Source organism: Callithrix jacchus, chromosome 14 (genome assembly GCF_049354715.1).
Source record: "Callithrix jacchus isolate 240 chromosome 14, calJac240_pri, whole genome shotgun sequence".
NCBI classification, from domain to species: domain Eukaryota; kingdom Metazoa; phylum Chordata; class Mammalia; order Primates; family Cebidae; genus Callithrix; species Callithrix jacchus.
In genome coordinates, this window is record NC_133515.1 from 83,939,308 (window position 1) to 83,953,759 (window position 14,452).

At 48.3% G+C, this 14,452-nt stretch overlaps 1 protein-coding gene across 4 annotated transcripts in view; it reads right to left on the minus strand.

Annotated features, from left to right (window-relative positions):
* Positions 1–4,926: 4,926 nt before the first annotated feature.
* Positions 4,927–14,452, minus strand: part of GALNT14 (polypeptide N-acetylgalactosaminyltransferase 14) — a 223,706-nt gene continuing 214,180 nt past the window's right edge. For 3 of the 4 annotated variants that reach the window (XM_035272888.3, XM_078349585.1, XM_002757888.6), the window contains 2 exons: positions 6,673–6,792; positions 4,927–5,512 (listed from right to left, as the gene is read on the minus strand). In XM_035272888.3, the coding sequence (XP_035128779.1) occupies positions 5,354–5,512; positions 6,673–6,792 (279 nt within the window). In that variant the 3' untranslated portion in view covers positions 4,927–5,353. Of the gene's footprint in view, positions 5,513–6,672; positions 6,793–6,843; positions 7,057–14,452 lie in introns of those variants that run through there. The other variant, XM_078349583.1, reaches the window with a different exon arrangement.

Sequence of the window (14,452 nt, forward strand, 5' to 3'; positions counted from 1 at the left end):
GTGGCTGGCCCAGCAAAGGCTCCACTCTTGGAGGCTGGAATTTCTTAGAGGGCCATCCAGCTGGCCATTCCCAGGGGCACTCACCACTCCTTGCTGCATCTGGACAGTGAGTTATTGCAGCTTGTTATCTTCAGCAGCAGGTGCAGGCATTCTGGGCTGCTCCTTCCAGAGTGAGGCTGCAGAGTGAGGCCAGGTAATATTTACTGGCTCAAATGAATAAAGTAACTAGCCCTGTCACAGCACAGAGGATGCATCTCTCACCCAAGGTTTTTTTTTTCCCTCCATCTTTCTCTCTTCATTATGTTTGTAATTTTGTTTTATTATTTCCCATTGGAAAGCTGTGAAATGAAAATGATGCAATCTACTGCTGTGAAATAATGTCGTGCTCAAGTCCTTTTCCAATAAGCCCTGAGGTTTGCATTGTGATGGCTTCATTAAATTAGTCAGCTCCATGGCAAATGGAAAAGTGCTCAGAGCTTTGGAGTCTGCTAATCCGAGTTGGGCTGCCAGAGTCCACAGACCACGAGGGAGCTCAGGCAGTTGGCTCTGGATGGTGCAGGAGAAGAAGTGCCCATCTGCCACGTGGGGTGTCTCAGAGACCACATCTGCACAGCTGCCAGACTTTTGATATAACCCACAAACCTTCACCGTACCCCTTTGTGCCAGACTGGGTCCTAAGAGAATGAATGGGTTAGGGCAGGATGGTGGCTCAGTGTGTGGAGTCAGGGAAAGCAAGAGCACTTAACTCTCCTATGGGTAAACTATGGTGGTCCATAGGTACAAGTTGGACCTCTCTTTGAAGGACAGCCAGGACGCAGGTTGCCATATGTGAATGCATCTGCCTGAGATTCATGCAGATGAAATACATGGCTTCCCACCAACCCTTCCATCACCATCCCCCAGAGTTTATAAGAACAAATTCTCTCCTTTTGAGCTCTACTGAAGTATTAAAGACTTTCATTACTGATAGTTCTTTCCAGTTAGCATTTTCAGTATTAAGCTCTGTCATTATGAAGTAAAATATGCATGATCCCTAAATCTATGTGTATTATAACAAGATTTTTATTGTTACAAATTTGTCTTCTCGGTCCTCTGTTTCTGCTTTTGCTGTCTTTTCAAAACTCTAACGTTTGATAACTGTAGCCAGGAGATAATTAGGAAGTGGTACTAAAGAATCACAGGCTATGCTCTCACTCATTCACAGAAATTTATTGAGTGTCTACAGTAAGATATGGTCCCACAACCAGTGGGAAAGACAGTGGTGACAGCTAATTACAGCACTAAGGGATTTTGGTCTGAGTTGGCAGAGGGAGATCCCTTCCCCCACATATATAAATATTGGATAAAACAATTTGAAATCACAGCTGCATTTGAAAGGAAAAAGGGAGAAATTCCAGATTCTAAAAACAAGTAAGAATTCAGAGTCAGAGTCATGAATGAGCACTGAAGGGGAACTGAAGCCAGGTGCATATCAACAGGGCTGGGGCTTTAACACCCAGGCAGGTGCAGATGTGAAAACCACAGCCTCATGGGTGGCAGAGGCCAGAAATGGCGCCCTTCTATAGTTGTGTTCTAGAGAGACTAGACAACCCCATCCACCAGCTGGGTGAGTGGTGATGGCATGGAGCAGGACCAAAATTTTGGGTAGAAAAATGACAATCTGGAAAAGATCAAAATCCAAGCTTGTGCCAAGTAATAGAGTTGGGGTCCAAATTCTCATCACTCACAGTGTGGAAACCACCAACAGAGAAATCAATGTACAAATCCATTTGTAGTCTATGAAACCCAGTGGGACCCTGGCAAAGGCAAAGGTAAATCTTCCCTGAGGCATGCCTCCACAAGCAGGGCCCCTGGGATACCTAGAGGAAGAACCTCCTGCTGAAGATGAGTTCACAGGGAGAAATTACAGAAGGAAACTGTGGGTGAGTTGCAGATCACTGAAGAGAGCGAGTCTCAGATCCAACATGGTACCAGGCTCAACCACGCATGCTGAGCTCAGATTTACCTAAAAACTCCCATTTCTCCCCGTTCACTCAACACCATCATGACCTCAACTCTAATCCAAATAGCAAAGCATGCCTGCTATGCCCATATGCATACACACACACACCATATATATAGTATATAAAATATTCAGATGTATGTATAAACTCCCTTTCCTTTAATATATATATATATTCTATATGTGTGTGTGTGTGTATATATATATATATATGTATAAATTCCCTTTCCTTTAACACACGCATCATACCAATAAGATACTCAGATGTCCACACTGTTTCCACTACCAGATGCAACCTTATGGGAAGGAGCTTCTGCCACACCTGGCTGCTTCCTCACCTGGCAGTATGGTGAGACTGCTCTAGGGTGATGACTCTCCAAGTATGGTTTGAGGTCTAGCTCTTGTGAGCCCTTAAGATCCTTAGAGTGTAGGTCTTTTTTGTTGTCATAGGCTGATATCATTTGACAAACTTTCACCTTCACTCACAGCTACTGATGACCTACTAAGTGTGCTATCCAGGTTACTAAAGTTTGGCATTCAAACTCAGTATTCAGAGTTGCCTGAGGGCTCTCATTCAGTATTCACCAAAATACCAGACAGCCAGGGAAGGCTTGGCCACACTCATTCTGTGCTGCACATGTGCAGGCAAAGGCTTCCCTGGGGCTGGAGAATGTGACTATCCCACCCAGTGATTGTCAGCTTTGCCTTGAATTGGTGGAGGCTCAGAATGGCTGTTTTACTTGCTTTTAAATCCTAAACTCCTCTTGCTTTGGCTGCATCACCCTCAGGTTAGAGGCTAGAGAGCATTTGGATAACTGCACAGTTGTAGGGATTCCTATTTGCACCATCAGAGTTTTGAATCTCCATTTTCCACTAAGGAGGCTTTAAGACACATGCACAGCGCTCACATGAGAGCCATCCTATCTCCTTTAGCAAACTACCCTCCACACCCTTTAAGGTGACTCTTCATTATCAACCCAAGGGCTTTGGCTCTAAGAGGGAGGTCAGGGGTTGGCTGAGCCACATAAAAATAGGCTGCAATAAGGCATGTTTGCCCCTCTAGGGCTGAGGCCTTTATTCCTCTACCCCCATTCCTTTGGGTGTTTGAGAAAGACCCAACACCACCTGCATTCTGTGACTTTACAGGGGTAGTAAAATGTAAATAATGTCACTTGTCTCAGACAAGGAATAGTTTTTCAATCATCCATTTAGGAAAACACCCACTGAGAGGCTGCAAGTGCCCAGTCCAGAGGTGGCAATAAAGAAGAGATAACTTTCTTGCCACCAGGGAGCTCAAAGACAGGCACATACACTGAGGGTGACAGAGGACAGATGAGGACAATCCAAGGCTCTCTTGTATTTATTCTAGTGCGGTACCTGTTTCACTACATGGGGGAGAGGTTGCTAGTGAACGTGCCTGTTCTCGTTCTTCTCTGCAGGCCTGGTTTCAACTGTGTGGACAGAGTTTAGGAGCCGTCAGAATGTCTTCTATAGATGGCTTTATTGACCATGGCCTCCCTTCCTTTTCCCAGTGTGGAGTGAAACTGCTTCAACAAGAAAGCCACATCCTCACTACAGAAGGCCACAAGGGCATTGCTGAAACAAACAGATCCAGCACTGGAGGAGCTCCTGGGGCTGCACGCACTCCACTCTTTACTTTCCAAGTCTATAGCAGTCTGCAGTAATGGATTTTATAATGACGAGCTTGAACTAATTCCCATCACTGAAGGGCTTTCTGGATGAAGGGGAAATGGATACCTGCTTAGAATATAATAGTTCCTGTGGTTGGCAGATTCTAAAATGGCTCCCAGCAATTGCTGCCTCCTGATATTAATTCTTTCTCTTGAGTACGGGCTACACCTGATGCCTTGCTTCTCTAAAATAAAATATGCTAAAAGCAATGGCAAGTAACTTACAATGGAGATGAGGGTATAAAAGACTGTGACGTCTGTCTTGGTGGCACGCTTGCCATCCTGGCTTGCTTGCCTGGGTGAAGCAAGCGGTGATGCTGGAGAGTCCCACATGGCGGGGGACTGAGGGCAGCCTCTGGCCAACAGCTTGAGAGGAACCAAATCCTTCTAACAACTGCTGAGTGAGCTTCGAACAGATCCTGCCCCAGCTGAACCTTGAGATGACAGTGGCCCTGTCCAACACCTTAATGGTAGCCTTGTAAGACATTCTGAAGCAGAGGACCTCACTAAGATATGCCTATAACCTTGACCCACAGAAGCCATGAGGGAATAGATGTGTGTTTCTTCAGGCTGCCAAATTCCGGGGTCATTTGTTATGCAGCAGTGGATAACAGAGTCAGTTAGGGAACTCACCTGGGCAGAGAAGGTATGGGCATATATTGGGAGCTTCAAACAATATGGATTGGTTTTTCTCTTAAACCCTAGTCAATAAGAATGGACAACCACCATAATCCAGTCCCAGGGCACACCAGTACTCTGGGGATTTATTAGGGTGAGAAACTTCTATGCTAAAGGCCATAGGCCACAAAGCCCTAGCAGCCATTGAGACCATCTAGGGAGTGTTTTTAACCAAGGAGTGGTGTCAGAATCAGCTGAGATGTCTGGACTCTACCCTGCACCTACTGAACCAGGATCTCCACAGGGGAGCCTAGAGCCTCCAAATTAGACAATTCCCTAGAATGAGGCAGGTGTGCATCACCAATAGAAATCCCTGATCTGATCCCACGCCCCCACTTTGACATAACTGGAAATGGTGGGCAAAAGGAGCTACGTGTCACTTTAAGATACCACAGCTAGTTGGTGGCAGCCCAGGATAAGGGCACAGGTCTCCCATCTCCCGTCTTCTTTGTCCACTCTGCCACAGATGCCTCCCCACCCCATACCCCTATTCCATGAACAGCTCAGCTTAGCCCTGAGCCAACATAAGAAGAAAAGAGCAGGAGATGCCCAGAGACAACTTCTAAGGTTCTCTTTATTTGTTTTGAAAACAACCTCCATTCTTCATCTCTCAATGTAGTCCTGGCCTGGTGACAAAGAAGGCTTTTCTCTCTGGCCTCCAGAGAGTGCTTTCTTTGTAAGAAGAGGAACAACAAACACTTCCCATTAGGTTTCTGTCTCCAGATACCAATCAGGGAAAGACTGGCAAGGACTGGAACATAACAGCCTGGAGAATATGTGGGATTTGTCTCTGAGCCCCATTGGCTTGTGATGTTTTCCTCTGTCCTCCCTGAGACAGTTGCTCCTATCCTGGGGGTGCTCTGCCTCTACCTCCCAGTCCAGGATGTCCGAGGTGGTCACGGGCTGCTTGCTGCCCAGTTTCCAGTCTGTTCTGGTCCAGGGAAGCACCACCCTGTGGCCCTTGCTGCTTCTGGCAGGGTCCTCAAGAGCTTACCATGTCCCAGTGCTGGCTCATGAGCGAGGACTCACATGGGTTGACGACAATTTCCTTGCCATTCTCAGTGCCATCACCGAACATATCTGTATCTAGGCAGAGGTGGGATGCTATATGCTCAATGTGGGAACCAGTTTTGGTCCATTGCTGGGAAGACAAAGAGGAGAGTGAACGAACTAGGTGCCATCAGTAATATAGGAATTCTGGCATCATCAGAAAGGTGGATGCCTCATGTCTAGGGTCACTCAGAGACTTGATTTCATGGTTTCATGGAGCACTAAAACTGCAACTAATTGTTCTGCCAGGTATTGTTGTTGGTTTCTTTTTTTAAATTGGATTTAAAAAAGTTAAAAGCAAAATCAATATGTTCACTAGGAAAACTCATTAGGAGGCAATAACTTTCCAAGCAATAGCCCAGAAAACGTGAAGTGAGTTAGTCACAGGAGCAACCTGAGAAACGATCCGCACTTAGTATCTGCACGATGGCAAAGAAGTGGGGAAGAGCTGGGGGTGGTGGGAGCAGCGAGTGTGATGGTAGGAGGGGCCAGGGGCTCCTTAAAAATGTGTGAACATTCAAGGGGCCAGAGCAGAGAGGTGGGTCTCAGGTAGCAGGTTCTTACACTTGACCTTGCATGACAAAGGAGGGACTGGACACAGGGGAAGCACCCTGGAGCAGGCACTGAGTGCTTTGTTGCCTAGAGACAGTCTCAGCTGCCCTGTGTAATGGGCATCCTAATTCAGAGAGGAGGAAATGGACACTCAGAGAGGTCCAGTAATCTGCCGTGGGTCACACAGCCAGGGAGCTGTAAGAGGCATTCGAATCTTGCTTTCTTTAATACCAATACCCAGTTGAGAAGAAACTGAATGGAGACAACACTTTGCTGCTAGAGGAACTGGGCATTTGGTGCATCCAGAATGCTAGGAACTTTGGGGAACACACTGCCAGAGCCCAGGGCCCTGAAGGCAAAGGCCAAGTTGTGCTCATCCTTGGAACCCTGAGATCCTTGTCTGGGATCCCAGGTGGGGAACAGAGCAATGACAGGACAGTAGAAGACTAGCGGGCATGGTATGGTCAGTGGAGGTCAATAGACTTTCATGGGGCAGGCTGACCAGTGAGGGTGGAGGTGCCATTTCTGCTAGTGTCACAGAGGGGATCCCGGGCAGCACCTTCCCTCCCTCTCCTGACCATTCTTATCAAGTCTTCCTCTTCTAACAATTCCTCTCTTTTCCTGGTCATGAGACTAAGCCCTAAACAGGCAGTCACATTATGGAGATGGCCACATCCCAGGGACCTGCTGAGCACTTACCTGTCTGTCATCTCCATTCTTGCAAAGGGCAAGAACCACTGGGGCACCAGGGAACAAGGTGATGACCGACAGGCACAGCTCCTCCTGGAGGATCTGCTGGGTGTACGTGAAGGCCCACACCTGGGGAGAAGGAGACCAGGACGGTTTGTTCAGGATCTAGGAAGCTAGCCGCACCTATGGGCGTGATTAGTACAGGCTGGTAAGAAGCACCCGGGGTCCCAGTAGACAATAATCATCAGTGTCACCTTGGAAAATGCTACTCAAGTACAAGAGACTTAGAGGTGATATCTCTATGGAAATCTCCATCTCACACCCCATGAAGGGGCCTGGGCCATTCAGGCTGCTTCTGGGAGTCCTGAACAATTCTGGGATTTGGGCAGGAGCCTGAAAAAAAAAAAACCAGCTTAGCTGTGTGATCCGCAGTTTCTGTTAGGAGAAAACGTCTCCAGGGGGTCTATTCCAAACACCTGACTTTCAAGCATCCACATAGCAGGTCATCCCCCCACCCACTCCTCCATACCACATATCTTTAGACTGCCCCCCGTTCTTTGAAAGGGAGTCTGAGTCAGTGTCTAGAGCACATGAAAGTTATGACAAGAGGCAGATGGAAGGACAAATGGAACAAGTCTTCCAAGGGAATGGATGAAGAAGGGCTGAGGAAAAGAAGGTTATGAGGATTCAAATTATTTCAGGAAGGTGCATGTGCCAGGAAATAGATCTTTTGGCCCCTGACCTCTTGCAGGAAGAGAAGCTGAGAAATGGGATTGACAAGCAGAGTTCTGCTGGCATCAGGAAGAAGGGCATGCTGTGCTGTCCATTATGAAAAATGATTCCAACATTTTCCTCCAAAGTGCCAGAGATCACAGAAAAACTGTGGCTTATGAAGCCAGAAGCACTTCCCAGTACTTAATGCAGTGGGGCATAAAGTGCTGGTGTAATTGTTGTCGAAATGTGAACCTGGTTGTAAAATGAGGATAACATTGACCCTTTGCCTCCTTCCGGGGGCAAAGAAGATGATTCCTGAGTGGGGAAGCTGCAGAGGATGCTTTGAGGACTGCATCTGTTTCCACTACATCACTGAACCAAGTTGACCCGAGCCTCTGGACCAGGTCACTCACTGGCTACTTCCCCTTGGCCAAAGAATGAAAAAGTCCACTTAGCAGGCCAGCCCCCTACTCCAGGCAAGGTGTCCCCCAGGCAGACATGGTGGTCATCTGCCTCTCATTCTGCACCTTCCCTACTGGTCCCAGGTCCTCTCCTGACCTCCATGGGCTACTGAATGTCTTGAATTGTTTTCTGGGACCTGAGTGCTTCTTCCTCCTCTCTGACAGGCTCAGGACCTTCTGCTGTCCTGAATGTGTCCACCCTGAGTCAACCTGACTTGCTGGACAATGATGCCTGGCTCTCTTGATCTGGGACCCACAAGCCTAGTGGGAAAATGGCTCCTGCATAGGATTCTTTTGTAACTTTTCAAACTGCTGGTGTTGGGAGAAGCCTAGATCAGAATGTACTCCTTGGGGAGGGATGCAGATACAGGTGGAGCAAGACTGTCCATGAGTCTTGTTCTCACAGCAGGGCAATGGGTACATGGGTGTTATTTATACTATTTGACCTCTGTATCTACAGATATTTGAGATTTTCTGGTCAGGCACAGTGGTTCACACCTGTAATCCCTGCTCTTTGGGAGGCCAAGGTGGGTGGATCATCTGAGGTCAGGAGTTCCAGACCAGTCTGACCAACATGGTGAAACCCCGTCTTCACTAAAAATACAAAAATTAGCCAGCCATGGTGACAGGCACCTGTAATCCCAGCTACTCGGGAGGCTGAGGCAGGAGAATCACTTGAACCCAGGAGGCAGAGGTTGCAGTGAGCCACTCCAGCATGGGTGTCAGAGTAAGATTCCATCTCAAAAAAAAAAAAGGAAAGAAATTTTCTGTAATAAAAAGTCATGAGATACATTCCTTGGGACATATCAAGAAGTTCTTTTCTGGCCTTGTGAACATCACACTCTACACATCCCATTTGCCTTTCTCCAGGATAAGCTGAAAGGGGAAAGAAGTCTGTCTGCACAGAGCTGGTGCAATGACCAGGCTGCTGCTGCTGCTGCTAATAAGAGCTGAAGTTTATTGAGCGCTGATGATGTGCCCAGCATTATCCTGACAGCTTTACACAGATTGATTAATTTTCATAAGAATCCTATTAAATAGGTATTACTATTACCCTCATTTTCTAGATGATGAAACCAAGGCTAGGAGAGGCTATCCAAAGTCATACACCAGGAAGTGGCCCCCACACCAACTCTCTCCAGCAGCTCTGCTCTTGCTGATGCTGGAGAGTCAGGGCTGGCTCTGAGCTCTTTTAGACAACTTTAATCCAGGGAGAAGACACCTGCCCCTGAGATTCCTCTTCCAGGTTGTAAACATTAAAACCATAGATCAGCTCCTCCTTGACAGGGGAGAGTGGCAAGAGATTCTTCTTCTTGACCAGTTTCCAGTGACAACCTTTATGAAAAGATGAACAAAGGTTGTACTCCCTTACCAAGGTCTAGGGTGGGGCAGGCCAGACAGTAGCGCCCTCCCTCATATTTAGAGTAATTGGGCCATGAATATGAATGGAGACCCACACTCCTAATTCCATACCAGACCATCAGATACACACAGTGCTGGCTTCTAGCCTGAGCCGCTCCTCCGTTTCCCCCCAACCTTGGCTGCATATCCAAGCTGAATCATTCCCCTCTAACCAGTCTCCTGTGGTCCTACTAGAGACACAGTTCACCCTTGGAGGACCAACCCAGGGATGAGATCCATGCAAGTTTTTTAATTAGGCTGGGGCCATTTGGGTGGGGGATTCTGAAGTCCTAAATATCCAGAATGTGATCTAGAAGGTGGGCCCCTGGGCATAGGCCCAGAATATTACTTGGCCTGTAGGGAGGAGAGAAAAAGACCAAAAGGTCAAATCCAACAGCTGGGCTGCCAGGAAGCCGTATGCCCTGAGGTCAGCACAACTGACCTCAGATTTAGACTTCTCACCATTCTCTGGAATGAGGCTAAAGAGACAGTCACTGATAGGGAAAGATGAAGTTCATTCCTTCTGTCCCATTACCTGACTATACAGTCTGTAGGGAACCACAAATTAGTATTTCAAAAATAAATCCTCCCGTTATCTTACAATCACCATCATACAATGACATTGTGTTTTTTTGTGCTAAAAGCATTAACTGATGAAATGGAAAAGCCTCTTTGAGAGCCCACTTTGGCATTTCTTATTTTTTAATATCCTAGGGGCCTTGAAACTGGAAGTGCTGGCGGGGTGTACGGGTGGGTGGGCAGTTCTTTTGACATCTTCGACCCTTGTTGTCCACAGGTGCCTTTCAGGAAGAAATGCATTTGGGCATCTGGCGCCTCCCCAGGCTGGGACCTGATGAAAACATCTCGAAGATCCCAAAGGGGAATGTGTGAACAGGCACAGATAATGAAGCCCTCATGCTAAGTGGACTTTCCATTAGCTGGTGTTTCCTGGCATTTCCATAATTTAGCGTCTCCATGTCCCAGAGGACTAATGTCTGGCCAAATCTGGAAGAGGAGAGGAGGGAGGGGAAGCAGGAGACAGGAGCAAGCAGGCAGGAAGCAAGGAGAGGTTTTTCGGATTTCCATTCTGCAGCCTGTCAGACTTCCCAGAAGGGCCGTGATGGATGGTTTATTAAACGAATCCTGCAGTCAGAAATGGACTCCAGGAAGGCAGCAGTGGTTGCTCAGCAGGTCTGGCCTGGTGACTGCTGGGCCCTCTCCTGGTGGCTTTGTTTGGGGTCCTTGGCAAAATCCTAGCCCAAGAGGGAGGTCCTATGGCAGGCCAGGTCTCCCTAACGGCTGAACAGGCAGGCTTCCACCACTGTTTCAGCACTGACTGAGTGGTTAAGTTACATATGAAAGACTGAAAGGGCCAGTGCCCTTATACAAAGGCTGGAATGTAACAAAAGCCCACCAAGAGTTTGCCTAGGCTTTTCCTGGGCCTTGAAGCATGACAGGATAATGGAGGAATGCTTAACAGGACCCATTTAGGATGAAACACGTTTTACTGGGGGTCTAAAGAAACTCCCCAGGCCTCCACAACACGTTTTATTGGGGTCTGAAGGAGCTCCCCAAACCTCCATGATTTAGCAGGAGACAAGATAAGGGTAATCACCCCTGGCACCTGGACCCATCTAGATTAACTAAATTTACTGAGGCTCCAGAGGAAGGTCTTTAGGACTCAGACCGTAGTTATAGAGTAGAAGTTAATCACTTATGTCTTTGGATGAAGGCACACTTAGATGTAGACAAATGGCTTAGAAGGTATCTAAGCTCTGGAAAACTGTAATTTTGAGTTGGTCTGGTGATAATTTCCAGGCCTTCTCCCTGTACCTGGTTACAGAAATAAATTTTCTTCTTTCCCAGTTCATCTGCATCTCGTTATTGGGCCACCAGAATAAGCAGCTCGACCCTTGATTTGGTCTGGGAACTCTCTCCTATCGGGAAGCTGTAGCTATGGAAGGACAACCCAGAGACCGTCCTGGGGGTTGGTGTGGGTGGCTCCGCTCCTTCCACTGGGATAGGCCAGCTGGGGGCTGAGGAGGAGGGGAGTAGCTGCCAATGAATGAGGAGGGGATCAACTGGGCCAGACAGCCTTAAAACATTCTGTGCTTGGAGTACATTTCTGGGGACAACTACTGCTGGTGGGAACAGGGAGAGGCCAGGCAAGGGGTCAGCAGCCTTTTCTCTAGCAGATGGTGGTCTGGCCACAGTTGTGGAAGCTGGGATGCAGAGGGACCACAGCACACAGCCTGGAGCTTGGGGTCTTGCACCAGATGGTGAAGCAGGGAGGAAAGATTTTCTTAAGAGGTAACTAAGAGGGCTGGGGCGAAGTGGCTCATTCCTGTAATCCCAGCACTTTGGAAAGCCAAGGTGGGTAGACCATGAGGTCAGGAGTTCAAGACCAGCCTGGCTAACATGGTGAAACTCTGTCTCTACCAAAAATACAAAAATTAGCCCGGTATGGTGGCATGTGCCTGTAATCCCACCTACTCAGGAGGCTGAAGCGGAAGAATTGCTGGAACTCGGGAGATGGAGGTTGCAGTGAGCTGAGATCACATCATTGTACTTCAGTCCGGGCAACAGAGCGACTCCATCCCCCCATTCCCCCCCCCACCACCTGCTGTAAAAAAAGAGGTAGAAGCGAGGATGAGCCTCGGCCTAGGCAGAGGGGCTAGTCTTGGAATGGCCCAGGACCCCTTCCTCTAGTAGGCAAGAAGCAATCAATCAGCCCGGAGCAGTGGCTCTCAACCCTCCCCACACAGCAGACCTCTGGCAGTATCTGCAGACATTTTTTGCTTCTATGGCTGGGTGAAGGAGTGTTACTGGCTGCCAGTGGGTGGGGCCAGGGATGCTGCTAAACATCCTATGCTGCACAGGACAGCCCCTCAACAAAGAAGGATCTGACCCTAATACCAATAATGCTGAGGGCGAGAAGCCCTAGGCTCATCTTAAGGGCTTGGGCTCTGCACGACCTGTATCTGAAGCATGCACTGGCATTATTCACATACCACCTGGGCAGTCTCTCCAAGCCTCCCTTACCCCATCTGTCAATACTCTCTCTCCAGGAGGTGTGACAGCACCAGGCATGGGCAGGGTAATGCTGCTGGTTTTGTTGAAGTTAGACGGACAAAGGGATGCCTGTTTGTAAGGAACTCTTTCAAGGGCCGGGGCTGGTGTTAAGTGCTTCACATTCACTGTCTATTTAGTCCTGGTAACCACTACAGTTCCCATTTTGTAGAAGGGGAGTCTGAGGATCAAAGGGGTCAATGGTTACTTTGGGCAATGCCTGAGCAGACCCCAGGTTGATTCTGAACTTGGTCTCTCCTTGGTGAGGTGGGACCTGAGCCAAGAATCCAGGGCCTTGAACCTCCCTAGTCCATACTGGGTAACTTCATGGTCCCTGAAACATAGCCTTGAAGCTCTCCCTTCAAACAACGTTTCTAGACTGGATGAGCCTGAATTCAAATGAGCTGACCTCGTGATGCATTCAGCTCTCTGAAGCATCAGCCGTAGTGATTGCACCAGCTGTGACAATAGCCCAAGGGCACTGCGGGCTGCGCTGGGGTCTGCCTTAGCCCCTCCCTGGTGGAGGCTCTTTCTCCAGAGGCGGCAGGATGACCTGGCAGGCTCCCGGATATAACGCCTTCCATTGGAAACTTTGATGGACCCACTTTTGGGGTCTTTATTTTCAGCCCATTCTGACCTTTCCTCCCACATGGTAAGATTACACTTATATGTGTAATTAATGCCCACACTCAGAGTATTTTTTGCTGGGTCATGTTGTTGGACCCTGGGGTGATACCCGGGTTAGAATCCCCACAGAGCTGCTTGTTAACCTGTGGGTCTGAGCGAATTCGACTCTACTATAGTTACCCTGCATGTAAAATGAGGATGACATCAGTCCCTACTGCAGAGGGTCACTGCAAGGAACAAATGGGTTCGTACCTATCCCAGAGTGGTGCTTTCCATTGGTAAATGCTCAACTGCTGTCTGCCGTGTTGACAATGGTGACAAGGGGGAGCCAACAGGAAGAGAGATGACCCTTCAGACCTTCCTTTGAAATCCTGCCCAGGAGCTATGATGGAGGCAGGGATGGGGCCATTCCTAAAGCTGTGTTGAGAAAGCACAGGAAGGAAGGGTGGCATTGGGCAGGGAGGGTGGCGTGCAGGCAGCCTGTCCCGCCAGCAGACTCAGGCTCACACACCTCAAGGCACTGGTGCCTGTCCAGGTTAGGGGAGAGTTTAACTTCACCTGCCACCCGGGGTACCCACCTTGTATGCTCCACAGCCAGTAGCCCATACACTGGGATACAGGTATGAGGACGAGCTAAAAACATATTTTATATTTCCCTTTTCTTTAAATTGGGATGGAAACTAGATTGGTACACCTATATTCTTTCTACCTTTCATAAATATTTTTCTAGAGAGTCCAATAAAGTTAAGAGAAAACTTGTTAACCTGGAGATGTCTCAGGCTTCACCTGTTTACAAACGGAATGATGTATTTCTCTCGTATTTCACCTAAGGCATCAGTTTTCCGACGCCTTCAATACACACTCAGACTAAACATTTTGCGCCCAAGGTTGACAAGCCAGCCAAGAGAGGAGGGAAGGCAGGGTGAGGAATGGATAAGGCTGGGGGTGGAGTAGCATCAGGAGCCCATTTCAGAACAAGAGGACGAAACAGTCTCCTTTCAACAATGGGGACGCCCCAGTGCCTGGGGCTCACCCACCTGCAGAGAGCACGGGCAGCTAAAGCTGAACTCCGCCCCTGGTTCCCATTCTCTGGTACTTTTACTCTACAATTAAGGATCCTAGAGTCTCCAATCCAAAAGGTCCAAGCCTTATCAAAAAACCTGTGTAGATCTTATCCCTGGGTTCATACATCGTCCTGTATCCGCAGTCAGTTACTTAAACTGGGACTTTGCTTCTTTACCTTTGAATTTTTCCTCTGAGAAAAGACTATGTCCCTAGTACACACCCCCAGGCCTGAGGGAGACCATTTAGTGAGGAGTAACCCCTAGTTGGATATGCAACTAGGATGTGAAGAAAATGGGGCAGGCAAGGTAGGAAGCCAGCACCACCTGTGTCCCACATTCTGGTGTGGAATTGGGAGTAGGAGCCTCCATTCATACTCTTGTCACAATGCCCATAACTCTCAGGGAGGGAATTACTCTCTGGCCTGGTCCACCCTAGACCCTGACATGGGGGTA